This window comes from Sylvia atricapilla, chromosome 2 (assembly GCF_009819655.1).
Source record: "Sylvia atricapilla isolate bSylAtr1 chromosome 2, bSylAtr1.pri, whole genome shotgun sequence".
In the NCBI taxonomy this organism is placed as follows: Eukaryota; Metazoa; Chordata; class Aves; order Passeriformes; family Sylviidae; genus Sylvia; species Sylvia atricapilla.
The window spans coordinates 101,488,831-101,502,628 of NC_089141.1; the positions used below are offsets into that span (position 1 = coordinate 101,488,831).

Consider the following 13,798-nt stretch of genomic DNA (forward strand, 5'->3'; position numbering starts at 1 on the left):
AAGGATGATATTTCCATTGCTGAAACGTATAATTTTAATCTGCATTTTTTGGAGATGGTTTGTAGCTTGGACTAAAAAGCAGTAGGGAAGATTTTAACACATGCAAAGTACCAGGAAAGTATTCAGGAAAGAAAAAAAAAACAAAATTAAGGATTTTATGGAAGAAGAGGGAATTAAATGATATAATACTTTTTGGGCATGACTGAGATGAGCAATTAGTGCACTATGGATCATTAGGTCCAATCATACATTATTTCAAAACCCTCTGCCTTTCTTCTATTTCAATAAGATGTGTTAGAAATACTATAAGCTACTTTGAAGTATAACATCTCAATAACTGAAATAATTAAAATCACAAAAAGCAGCTCAATATATGAAAAATGCATTGACTAAATCACCTAACCCCATGATATCCACTGTATTTGGTGTAAAAAAGCCCTGAGCTTTTCTCTCTTTCATCCCTATTTCTCCTAAAAGCAGTTTTATTGGGATATAATAAGGAATATATAATTAATTGTCAATCAGAAATACAAAGTATTTCTTTTTACTCTATTTCCTGGGTGCATTAGATCTGACTGCATTATCATGTCCTATTCAAGGGCAGGTGCAAGGGAATTATAAGACCTTTCTTTTTAAAACTGAATGGAGACCTGTTAAGGCTTTACAAAATATAGTCTTTGTTTCAGAGTAGTTACAGCTGTAACTTTGTTCCCAGTGAGGATATACAGAATGCAGTCAGCCAAAGGAGATATTTTGGAGCTCATGTGGTGCTGAGAAGGGATTTGGTTGGAAGAGTGAACTATGACAGTGCTTCCAAAGTTTTAGATTAAATGCTACTTTTAAACAAGAGTTCAGTGTTAAGACTTTCAACATCTTTAAGTCAAAATTGTGTAGGTCTGATTTTTAGACCCATACCCTCCACCTCCTCACCTTCTTTTTAAATCAATAGTGATCTTTCCTGAGGTCATTTGTCCTTTGATGTTCATAACTGTGAACACTTTCTGAGAAAACTGCTGCTTCATGTTACAGGTCATTGAGTTATGGTGCCATAGGAGTGATTGTTGGCCATGAGTTTACTCACGGATTTGATAGCAATGGTGAGTATTTGACTGCATTTTGATAACTTTTTTATTTACAGAGTTGACAGATTAGAAAGCTGACTTGTACATGCTGTAGCTTTTTTCTTGTTTTGGTTTTTTTCAATGGCGCTGAGTTGTGCGAAAAAAAAGATAAACTTGTATTTATTAGATTGATTGACATGGAACCTTGCTTGTCTGAATTGGATTTTGTTTGGTAAGAAATACCACAAGTTTCATTTTTTTCTGTTTGTCTTGAATGAAAACTAAATCAGCAACAGATTCTGAAAGTCTTAACAGGTGCAGTGGGAAGGACAAAGGGATAATTTCTGACTGATAAAAATTACTTCCAAGAAAACTTTTCATTCCAGGTTTGACATTTTTCAAAAGATAATTGCGAATATTTTAAAATACAGTACTGGAACAAGAGTGGTACACAAAAGGTGCTGCAAAATATTAAAATTGAATTCAAAAAAGAGAGAGAGGGGGAAAATGGTCAGAAAATGTGAATCCAATTGTCCTGAAAAAATGGATGGAGTGGGGCATTTCCACTGCCTAGGTCTGGCTATCTCAGCAAAGTGCTGTTAAAAATTTGGCTCCTGGAAGAAAATGAGGGGAGAGGGGAGAGGAGGAAGGTGCAGAGAGAAAGAAACTTGAACCTCCTTCGCTAGGGGTTAATTTTGAGTTTGGTTATGTTCTGTAATATTAAATATCTACAAAAAAACCCAAAAAATCCCCCCAAAAAACCAAAACCAAAAAACAACCAACCAACCAAACAAACAAACCATTGTATCCTGGTATCCTGTTGGCTGCTCTACAACACTTTGTGTCTGCAGACACTCCAGAATGGAGACATTTTTCTTCATAAACTCCCACCTTGTGTAGGTGAGCACCGAATCTCCACCTTGTCTCCTGCCAGTCAGAAAGGAACCTAAGGTTTGATTCCCTCAGCAGACCCCTCCTTCTTGCCAGGGTCTTACCTTCCAAATAGAGAAATAAATACATCTCTAAGGAATTTGTCACTTTCCACAAGACAGTACACAGAGGAAAAAAAAAATAGATGAAACAAAACATCTTCAGTACTTGGCACTACATCTGTGTTGCTCCTTACCTCTCCTTCCTGCAGTTGGAAAGAGGAATGAAATGACAGAGCAAGGGTGCATCCACATGGGCAGCTAAACACACTCCCAGAAAAGTCCAAAAATGTTCTGTGCCTGACTGGCTGGGGTCATAACGGAGATGAAATATTCTCCTACAAATGATAGGGAGCAGGGGCCTCAGGCTGAAACAAGCCATGAGTAGGGTTTAAATGTTTTGGTTTTGCTCCAAAATCAAAAATAGAAACTTCAGAAGTTTGCATGAAATGGATTTGTTTCCTGATCAAGTGAAGAATTAATAATAAATTAGTTATAATCACATTTTCAGAATTAAAGATACATGGTTTGAGAATGAAAAATACTTGCAAGAAAGCTAAGTACCTCTTACACTATGTAATTATAAAATGTACTATAGAACTCATTAGTCATTACTATCTTTTTTTGCAAATGGAAATTATGACAATAGATAGAATGCCAGCTTTTTGCTGCTGATTTGAGTGGGGTCAAGATTTTGCTCACTGATGCTATCTATTTTGTACACACTCTTCATTCGCCTCTCATTTCTGTGAAGGTGATAGATTCCTAAACTGTAAAGCTTTTCTCCTCTGCAAAAACATTTGTTTTCTTTCTTTCCTTTTTGAGGTCGGAAATATGACAAAAATGGAAATTTAGACCCTTGGTGGACAACTGACTCTGAAGAAAGATTTAAAGAGAAAACAAAATGCATGATTAATCAATACAACAATTACTACTGGAAGGAAGCTGGCTTACATGTATGTAAACCACCAGTGACTGAAAACAGTGGTGCATGAGGAGTTTGGGTTTTGTGCTTTCTTTATAGGTTCTCTTTTTATAAATCCCAACGTATTGGGATATTAGGCTACCAACTTCATTTCTCACAACAAATGATTTTTTGAGGTGAATAATTGTGTTAAAAATTGTCTGTCAGGTTTGATTAGTCCAATCAAATTGCACTACCCACAATCTGGTGACAGGGTTAAACCATTTCTCTCCATCACATTGTTTTGGAATCAGAGGAAGACGATGAAACCACTCAGCAGGGCTGGTCTAATTATTGTGAGCATGTTAAATGTCTTCTAAAGATGAGGTCTGTAATGAAAACTGAGCAGTCACTCTTTTAGAAAGAATATAATAGCATGTAAAGATTCCTTTAACAATTCTGCCTGTTATTTATTGCAGCTATAAAATGGATGCATAAGCCCTACTGTATTTCAGATTCAGCTCTTGCTATTTCTTCCATGTGGGCACACAGATCCCATTTGTATGTTTAATCAAGGGAATATGACAGCAGTAGCTCCTAGAAAAGGATTGAGAAAGAAAGTGCAAGGGAATTGTTTCTGTTTCATTGTCTATCAGAGGCATGGGCTTCTCTGAAAATGTGTATGTTCATATATGTGTCCAAAATGAGGATAAACAGGATAAATCCCAGACCTTCAGAAATAAATAGCTGAAATTCCAGTAATGTTGTCTGGGACATGATTTTAATCTTATTTTCCAGGATAAAACACATACTGCAGTCCTCACTCAATTCTATCACCCCTACTTACATTTTGGAAATACTAGTACATCTTTGCCTTTTAAGTGAGGCCCCATGAAATGCTTATCAACAATTCTAGCACTTTTCCTGGGCTTGTTTTGTGCTGATCTCAGAGACAAAAAAGCCATATTGTGTTCCAAGCTGAAGTCCAGAAACTCAGACTTGAAATACTTCATAATAAGCTAATTTACAAATAAAATTTCTCAGGTTTATTCGTGTACATTTGTAGGACAAAAACTGTCATTACAAAAATGCCACTCAGAGAAGGTAATTAAAACCTTCCCCAAGGATGTGGCTGAGCCCTTCCCATGCCTCTGCCACTGGCTTGGTCATCCTCTTTACCTTTTGCACTGTCTCTTGAGATGAGTTAGGTCTGAATTTCCTCCCAGTGTGGATACTCCCTTTGAAGTCCATGGATGGGCTTACTAGAGAGATCCTGTTACCCACAGCCTTGTCCTCCCATTTCTTCTAAATCCACAGAATAACCAAAAGCACTTTTTAGATAGTAGAAGATTTTTCCAATTTTCTGCCATATTTTATAGCTTTTGTATGAAGAGCTATGCAAGCAAAGACCTTTTTTATTATAATTTTGGCCTGTCATTTACATCAATACTCTGCAAGTTTTTTACTCTTGTATGAATATTTTTCATGGATCAAGAAACCTATTTATTATTCTTCTTTCTCATCTGGTATACAATAAAAATGTCTTCAGAAAAGAAGCCTAATGAAAGAAAAAATGGATACAGAAATTGCTTCAGAGTGCAATAATCACATAAAGTCATCTCATCAAATACAGGGCTTATCATGGTCCCTGATCCCTGCCACAAACTCTCTGTGCAGAGTAGTCTCAAATACCTGATCCAGAGCTGCCTGAGATCAGCAGAAAGAATTCTTCCACTTTTTAGATGACCCATGGCTCTGTGCCACTGTTTGGTTACTCTGATCTTATGCTCTAAGTCAGTCTCCTTCACAAGCCCAGTGCAAGTAAATCGTGTGAGCAGGAAGGCCAGCGAAAAAGGCAGCTGGTGTGCATGCCTGTTCCCTGGTGTCCCCAGCCCCTTTTGTCCTAAAAGCTTCTCTCTCACCTCCATCTCCATCCTCCTGAGGCCAGGCAAGAGCTGGCAGGAAAGGGTTGCACTTTCCTCTGTGGCTCCCATTTTTCCCATAACATTGCACCCAAGGCATCAAGAAAGATGTCCTGAGTCCAATCCGGGTGCTCCTCTGCCCTGAGTGTGGGGCTGTGCACAAGTACCTGGCCATTCCCTTGGTGTTTTTACCTCTTCTTCTGCATTTTTCCCTCTTTTGCCATCCTGAAACTGAGTCTTGTTGCCAGCCCCACTGTACTGATCTCTGTGGCATGGGAGAGCTGATGGCTGCAGCCAGCTTTGACCTTCAGAGCCCTGCTCAAAACTGTGCTCAATTATCTTGCTTATTTGAGGCACAGGAGAGAGGAAAACTGCTTAATTACAAATACAGTTGGTAACACAAGGACCTCAGTAGGCTGGGTGAGTAGAGATAATGCTACTCCATCAAAAGTTAAGATTTCTTTGTAATGATACTGCACTTAGTAATGCCAGGAGACCAGTTTCCTCACAAAGTTTATATAGTGCAGTTTCCCACAATACATTCTTGTTTCTATTGCTCCTGCTCTTGGAATCAATACACAGGAGAAGCAACAGGAATCTCCTTAGCAGATATTTTTAGAGCACTGAGTATACTACCAATTTTGATTCTGTCTCTGACAGTTATTTTTAATTCTGCTTATTTATGTTATGACTTAGAAGTTATTCTAGCATCCCAGTAGTATATTGAGATTTATGTAGAGAAATAAATATAACCTTTTGGATAAAAGTTTAAGAGGCTACTGGATATCACATGCCACCAGATATAAACAGTCCTTTGGGGAAAATTACTGACACTCAGCTCAAAGATCAGGGACTGAATTCTCAAGTGCATTCTATCTACTATATTTTTGTGCTACAGAGATCTATGACCAGAGCCAGGATAACTCATCACAGAAAATAGTTTAGTGGCAGTTTTCACTTGGAAACCCCGTTTTCCTAACAAAAGTTGCTTGAAATTCACTGAGGTTGTTCTTGCCTTGTTTTAATTTCCCCTCCCTTTTCGAAGCTGATCAAGTAGGAAGTTCAGAAATGGGTCAAATGACTGATGTTCTTTCATTCTGCCAAGGTGAAAGGGAAGAGAACTTTGGCAGAAAACATTGCAGATAATGGAGGTTTGCGAGAAGCTTTCAGGGTAAGTAGATGAAAAATATCTGAGACATCATATTATTAAAAAAAAATATAAGAAAAAATAGCTGTGGTTATCTTCATGTTGCTGAAAGGCACTTAGTATCTCTTTCTTATCAGGCATACAGGAAATGGATTACAGAAAAGAGGGGAGGAGAAGAAGAGCCTTTACTGCCAGGCCTTGACTTCACACATAACCAGCTTTTCTTTCTGAGTTATGCCCATGTGAGTAATGCAAATGTGTTGCATATCCACATCTATTAACCTGAACAATATGCAGTGCAGAGATGAGCTTGCTTGGTTTCAACAACCTGCATCATCTGAACACAAACTTTTGAGAGTATAAGCAGAGATTTCTCCCACAATTATTATTTCTTTCTCTTTCCTTTTTTGTCCTCAACTACCCATGGTGCCACACCTGCTGAAATGATTCTTGGTTTTGCACAGTGTTGTCACAGCAACTTGCTTTCTTCTTTTGACTTCCCTGCACTAAAAGGGTCTTCCTGCATGTATTGACTCCTCAGCCTCTTTCAGTTTTAACTAACACCATTTGTTACTGTGTACTCTGTTCAAGGACACTAAGCAGCAGTGAAGAAAGTCTTCATTTATTTTTTTCCCATCTGTATGCTAAATATGCTGTAACAAAACTTTGATATGGGATGTGAGTTTTTTAGAAAAAACAGACCAAGGGAGAGGATCAGAAATTATTTGTTTGGGTAAACAAATTGGGGCAAACTCCCTAAATGAGGGGTAAAAGGCTATGAAACTTCACCACCTGCTGAAGGAATGAATCATCCCCAACTGAAGAAACAGGACCCATTGCAATCAGTCCTGGCTGAAAATGATTTCTCTGCTGAGAGTCAGTGTAGAAGTCTGTGGGCCTATGGCTGTTTCAGTTTGACCATATTGAACAAACAAAATATTCCATTCTCATATTTTATGCTGGATTAAGTTTCATCTCATGTCAGTTTTTCTCCAAAAAAAATTTTGAAACAATAGCGAACATCTGGGGGTCTTACAAGATCACTGCAGGAATGATATGTCCAGTGGTCTCTCACAGGGAGGATACATGCACAGTGAAAGCAGTGTGTGCAAGGTAGCCTCAAGCTCAGTCTATTTCCACAAAACTCAAGACACTGAACAGGCTTATTTAAAATGTCAGAACTGTGTTGAGCCAGAAAAAAATTGCACTGAAGTCCACTGAAATCCTGTGGGAAATCTGGCTTAAAAGATTTTGTTGATAGGAACATTTAATGTAGAGACTTAGGTATGGTAGGGACAGTTTAAAGAAGATTTTTCATGCAGTGGATACAGCGTAAGAAGAATTATTCAGTTGTGCAAATATTCTATCTACTCTGTTGTTTGGTCAGTTATGATTGGGTTAAGTATCTATCAGGAACAGGGAACTGGGGACCACTGATGGAAATGTGAAAAATGTGTAATTTCAAAAGAAACTGAATTATTCCAACATGGTATAAATAGGTAATAGAGCAGCAATTCTAGAGATGATAAGCATCATTATGTGTACCTTTTATACACATTATATAGTTTTGAGACCAAGAAGGATGTTTGATAATTATTACGGTGTTAGATGCTGCAGCACAAGCTGAAAGACAAGCTACCATTATAGAGAATTCAAAAAAAAAAAAAAAGAATTACTAAATTGACTGTGATTAGATGATGGGAAAGAGTGTGTAGAGAAAAACAGTGGGTGGACACTGGATCTGTTAGGGGATTTGAAAAACAAGAACATACCAAGAGAAAACTGCAGATTGACAAAGGTGAAACAAAGTAGGAATTTATGGTGTATTTCCATTTTATACATTCTATAAGTAATAGGCATCTTAAGAACAGTGACATTACATTTTGCTTTACATAAAAAGTCATCCTAGATAATGTGCCTGTTTCTGGAGTTTTTAATTTTTTTTTTTTATTTTTTAGGTAAGATGCAACTCCTTTAGACCGGAATCTGCAAGGGAGCAGATATATACCGGAGCTCACAGCCCTCCTCAGTTCAGGTAGTGCAAATGTGGTATTTCCTCAGTGTACACACAGAATCAATCACTGCAGAACAGAAGTGCAGAAATATAGCATTTTAAGAGGGGGTTAAGAGCAAACACAAAATTGGACTGTGCTCTTGGTTTACATGGAAATTGAACTGGTTTTATTAGCTTATCTTTCACTGTTACAAATGCTCTTTTGTAAAATTGAGGAGCTTGCATCTACCTTCAAAAGCATTTGAACCAGAACACATTCTGATCTCTGTGATGTCCTGTAATCATGGCTTGAGTACCCAAAATGCCTCATCTATCACTTTCTTTCCCTAAGCAATTCTAGTTTAGAAAGCAGTAAATATAAGTAGGGTCCTTGATTTAACCTGTCTGAGTTCATTAAAAGCTCCTAATTCTCGACCTTGAATTACATTGACAATGTAAAGCAAAACAGGCCCTGTGAGTTCAGTTCAAACTCTTCCTTTGGCCTCCAAGTGACATTTGGCTTGAAGGAGCTGTGGCTGTCCAGCCATAGCAGAGAGTCTGTCCTTGCCCAAGGGCCTCCCACAGGCTCCTCCACCCATGAACTCCCTGCCATGGGAAGGGGGGAAGTTTTAGAGATTACATAGGAGTTAGGAAGTCAGGGCTTATTTTTCTGCTTCTTCACCAAGAACATATTGGTTTTGTTGGGCTTCATGTTGGTTGCATTTACTTAACTAAGAATTTTGTGTTTGCCCTTGGTCAGGTACTACATTACCTCTTTATTTGGACAGAGGATGTTAACTCCACAACAAAATTCACACAATACGGTGGATTATTTGCCTCCTAGAGAATCCTACCACTCTCTGTTGCCTAAAAGAGTGTTATACCAGCTAGTGAGGGTAAAAGTGGTTCATATGCAAATCTGTATGCCTTTTAACATTGAAAATACACCATGAAAATGAGAACAGGAGCATCAGGCTGATCTTCAGCCTACAGGATATTCTTTTCATAATTCCTACCCTTGTTAAGACTTTGGTAAAGTAACCATCTATTGTCTTTTAAAGTCCTCAGATTTATTTACCTATAGGTGTATTTATATTCTGAATTGTTACATAGATACATTCCCATGAAACTGTGATATACACGGAACTCTAAGGATAAAGAATTTATTAGGAAAACTCCTGAAGGCTTCAGGCTATGAAAGAAAATTTCGGAGAAGTTTAGATTAATTTGAGATCTAGAAAATAAAGACAAAACTTTTTCTTAGTTTTTGTGCGGGATACTGAGAACTGGCTTCTGCTTCAGAACTGAAGAAAAAGCACTGGTGCTTTCCTCCTCTTGCAAATCATATCAGCTGGGCTAACAAATTATCTATTTCTCCCAACTTGGTTACATTTATGTCCCAAGACCATTATAAGCATAACTGTAATAGTACAGTAATAAACTGTAATACTGTAATACAGCTAGCTCCAACACTGACAGCTCTTTCTGTCCAAAAAATCTCAAACAGCTCTTCTAAAAGCAATTATAAAAGGTAACAATAAAAAATATAGAAATGAACAACACGTGTCTTGAACACAGGTGTGTGCATCTAAACTACTCACACCAGTTTCTTTTCACAGTCAAAAAGGAAATGGTATTTTAGAAGTTTACATATATAAAAATAATCTTTCAGCAGGTAATAAATTTAAATTACTTAGACTGTGCAAGTACATCTTTCTATTGATTACCAAGGGAGGCCAGCGTGACCTGCTCAAGGAAAGGTGTCGCTACTATAATTCAATGGGATGAAATCCAGACACTCCATTCTGATTTCAGTTAATGTGTGGCAATACCAAACCATGGGTAGAAAAGTGGCATGCATGCACACATAAAGATTTTTCCACTGGATAAATTCTGGGTTTATTTGTTTTTAATTGGCAGATTTTCAGTATTAGCATGTGTCTTTGATATTTTTGAATGGCAATTCAGATTGAAATCCCTGGCATGGCAGGCAGAACTCCTACCAACGTCAGCAGCAGTTCTGCATGACCAGCTCTTGTTGTTCCAGTCCCTGAATATGTATCTGCAATTTTTTTTACAGTAAAGCTGCATATCTTATTTGAAGCATAACCTAATTTGGTAATCTTCCCTACAAAACTGACCTTTAGGCATTTTTGTGCCAGATGACTGCAAATTTTCTTACTCACATAAAGTCTAATCAATGTAATAAGAATATTTTCTACCATGCTGAGCTACACTGAGAAGCTGATTGTCTGCAATATAGAAAAATGCCTCCCTACTGCATAACAAAGGAAAGGTGTACAATTACACAGTAGATATTTTTCTGCTTTTAACTCAGAAAACTCTTTAATACCATTTCAAGTTTCAGGTTAGTGAATCCCAAGATGGTTAAAAACATAGGAAAAAGCAGCAAACAACACAACTGCAATCTAGCAAATGTAAAATAATGGTTTCTGACTTCATCAAATAATGCAGACATGGAAGCACTAGCCAAAGATGACAGCATGGAAAGACCAAGCTCTTCCCCTATGCCTGAAGGTGCCAGGCAGGAATGCAGACACATTGTCCAGCTTGTGTCAGGCAGGGATGTGCTGCCCTTTCAGTATCACACCACCTGTGGTAGAAGCAAGAGACCTTGGGAGCTGGTCAGGGCAGAAGGCTCAGAAAATATATTTCCAAAATACCTGAGGAGTTGAGACACTCACAGGTGCAAGGCTGAGCTGCCCAACAAGAGGCTGTAATTGCCCTCTGAACCTGCAAATCCCCAGGCACCCCGTGTGTGTGGGTGGGCAGAGAGTGTTGTTAGGAGAATCTGGAGCCACATGAATCCACTGCCAGCACAACCCCAGTGTGTGCTTACACCCTCCTGCCTGCTGCACTGCTGCTGTCTGGCAGGGCTGGAAGAAGGAACCCATCCTGCACAGCTACTGCTGATCTCCTACCTCTGCTGCCAGGAATTATATCAAGGGTTTCCATAGAAAATGGTTCTAAAAGACACAGTATCACAAAAGGCATTTGTTTTTTTATCGAGTTTCTAGCAAAGCAAGATGTTTCTCAAAGCATGAAACAATATTTGCTTCATATTAACTTTTCCTGGGAGTCCTTCTCGTGGACCTTTTAGTTTTATTTGTGGAAAAAAATTATATGAAAGCCTGAAAATTCAGCCTGAAGGTGAAAACACTGAAACACTTGCAGACCTGTGGTGTTTGACAAAAGGCAACCTGCATGTCAATCACTTTTCTCTTTGCAGGGTAATTGGGGCCATGAGCAACTTTGAGGAGTTCCGAAAAGCTTTCAACTGCAGGGCGAACACGACGATGAACCGCGGGGCAGAGTCCTGCCGGCTCTGGTAGCTTCTGGTCCCTTCCAGCTTTTCTGCAAGCAGCAGGCTGCAATGTGAACTGCTCATTGCCAGACGTTCAGAGTGATGGTCTGAAATCTGGAGAGGTGTTATTACTTCAAATGCATCTTCCTCGTCCATGCTGATGGTCTGTGCCGATCTGATCAGTCCCTATTTAGAGCCTAGAAACATTCCAAATAGAAGAGCTTTTCTTAAGTGTAATAATAAAAACTAACTCCTTTTAACCATAAAACTACTCTGGCTCATCTGCAGTTGCACTGCTGTTGATAGATAACTGCCATTATCAATTCTAATTCCTGATTTATAGTTGAGCAAGATGTAAATGCTAAAATCCAGTTTTAATCTATTGCTCTGCAGGGGTTCTATGCAGAATGCTCCCACACAAAATTTATTCTTTCTGGATGAAGAAATTCATGACCTGCTATAAAGCCAGCTCTGATCTGCTGCGTGATACTGCATTTTCATAACTTCAGCTGTCATAACCCAGCATGCCATAAATGATGTTGCATGATGTAAAGACACAAGACTTTATATAAGTTCAGTTTAATATTTCAGATTAGTGCCTCTGGTTTTGGAACAGTTTCAAGCTGAGAAAGTACCTCATGGTATCCATGTGTAGGACTAAATCATAAAGGATACTTGTCAGATCGTGGCCTTTTCTAATTTTAGAACAGCTTATGATAAAAATCAATGCATGGTGGAAATCAGAGGCTCTCAGAGGGGATTCCCAGCACCACAATACTCATAAATATTGCAGCATTTACCCCGGATTACACTGTAGGCAGTTTTTTCCCCTGGGGATGGTTTTTACTTTGTGCTGAAGATAGCTTCATTGGCATTCATTTTTTTCAGCCAGAAATACTATATCACTTTTAAATGACAGATTTTATAGTGTCTGGGTCTTACATGGTCTTGTAAGGAGTGTGCATGTTTGCCCTCATGTTCTGGATGAGGCAGATGACTTGTGATTTTAAGGTAAGAATATGTGACAGAAAAACAGAATACCAGCATCATTTGACTTGTCTGGACAAAATGAGCAATTTAGGAGCAGAGGACTTCAAAATACAGTAAAAATACAGACAAGTGGAGTTTTCAGTTTGTTTTTTAAGAATATTCATGAAAAGATATTTTATTACACCAGAAAAACTTGGACACATACTATTACTGTGAGGGGTGGAATGGAAGGTGAGGCAGGATACACATACAGCTCTTTTTTTCCTAACAGAAATGTACCTATATAGGTGGTATATGTTTATATCTTCTGCATTATTTCATTTTTACAAGGTGGATTTTTTTTCAAAAGGAATTTCTTTAGGCTGATTTAAATAATGCAAATCCATATTGGTCCCTGTGTATATATACATTTATACAAAATATAATTTTTATATGCTTTAACTTTATTTTATAAGTATAGAAATGTTAGTAAGATAAACTTTTTTTACAAGGATTGGTCAAATCTGTTGGGTAAGGACTTGGTTGGATGGTCACATCCAGAGGGTGATGGTCAATGGCTCAGAGTCCTAATGGACATCAGTGAAAAGTGGTGCTTCTCAGGGGTCCATACTGGCACCAGTGTCGTTTAATATCTTCATTAATGACATAGATCAAGTGCACCCTCCACAAGTTTGAAGATGACACCAAGCTGAGTCGTGTGGTTGCCTCACCTGAAGGATGGGATGGCATCCAAGGGGACTTGGATAATGAGAACCGGCCCTTGGGAATCCCATGAGGTTTAACAAGACCAAGTGCAAGGGGCTGCACCCAGGCCTGGGAAACTCCTTGTATCAACAAAGTCTGGGGATGAACAGGTCAAGAGTAGCCTGCCTAGAAGGCCTTGGGGGTGCTGGTGGGTGAGAGGCTGGACATGACCCAGCAAGAGGCATTTGCAGCCCAAAAACCACAACAGTGTCCTGGGCTGCACCCAAAGTACTGAGGACAGCAGGTCAAGGGAAGGGAGAAGAGGCCACCAAGATGATTCGAGGGATGGAGCACCCCTCCTATGAGGAAAGGTTGTGAGGATTTGGATTGGTCAGCCCGGAGAAGAGAAGACTTTGGTGTGACCTAAATTTCAGCCTCCAGCATGTGAAAGGAGTCAACAAGAAAGACAGAGAGGGACTTTTCACAAGGGCATGTAGTGACAGGACAAGGGGGAATGGCTGTAAACTGAGAGTAGTTTTGGATGAGATGCTAGGAGGAAGTTCTTTACTGTAAGCGTGCTGAGGCATGTTCAAGGCCATGTTGGATGGGGCTCTGAACCACCAGGTGGAAGTGCAAGGAGGTGTCCTTGCTCCTGGCTGGGGGCTAGAATTTGATGATCCTTAAGGCCCCTTACAACCCAAATCATTCTATGATTCTGACTCTATGACTGTCCAACAGCCATGGTGGAGGAAGGTTTACTGAAGCCTACTAAGTGAAACAAATTGGGTTATTTTCCTGAATGTGTTTAGAAAGGAGGGGGACATAATGCAAGCATAATTTATG

The 13,798-nt window shown here is 39.0% G+C and overlaps 1 protein-coding gene across 1 annotated transcript in view; it reads left to right on the forward strand.

Annotated features, from left to right (window-relative positions):
- PHEX (phosphate regulating endopeptidase X-linked) overlaps window positions 1-12,465 on the forward strand; it is a 96,878-nt gene extending 84,413 nt beyond the window's left edge. The window contains exons 17-22 of the mRNA XM_066313967.1: window positions 1,030-1,097; window positions 2,816-2,946; window positions 5,922-5,987; window positions 6,101-6,205; window positions 7,922-7,998; window positions 11,207-12,465. Of these exons, the coding sequence (XP_066170064.1) occupies window positions 1,030-1,097; window positions 2,816-2,946; window positions 5,922-5,987; window positions 6,101-6,205; window positions 7,922-7,998; window positions 11,207-11,309 (550 nt within the window). The 3' untranslated portion in view covers window positions 11,310-12,465. The remainder of the gene's footprint in view (window positions 1-1,029; window positions 1,098-2,815; window positions 2,947-5,921; window positions 5,988-6,100; window positions 6,206-7,921; window positions 7,999-11,206) is intronic.
- Window positions 12,466-13,798: the final 1,333 nt, after the last annotated feature.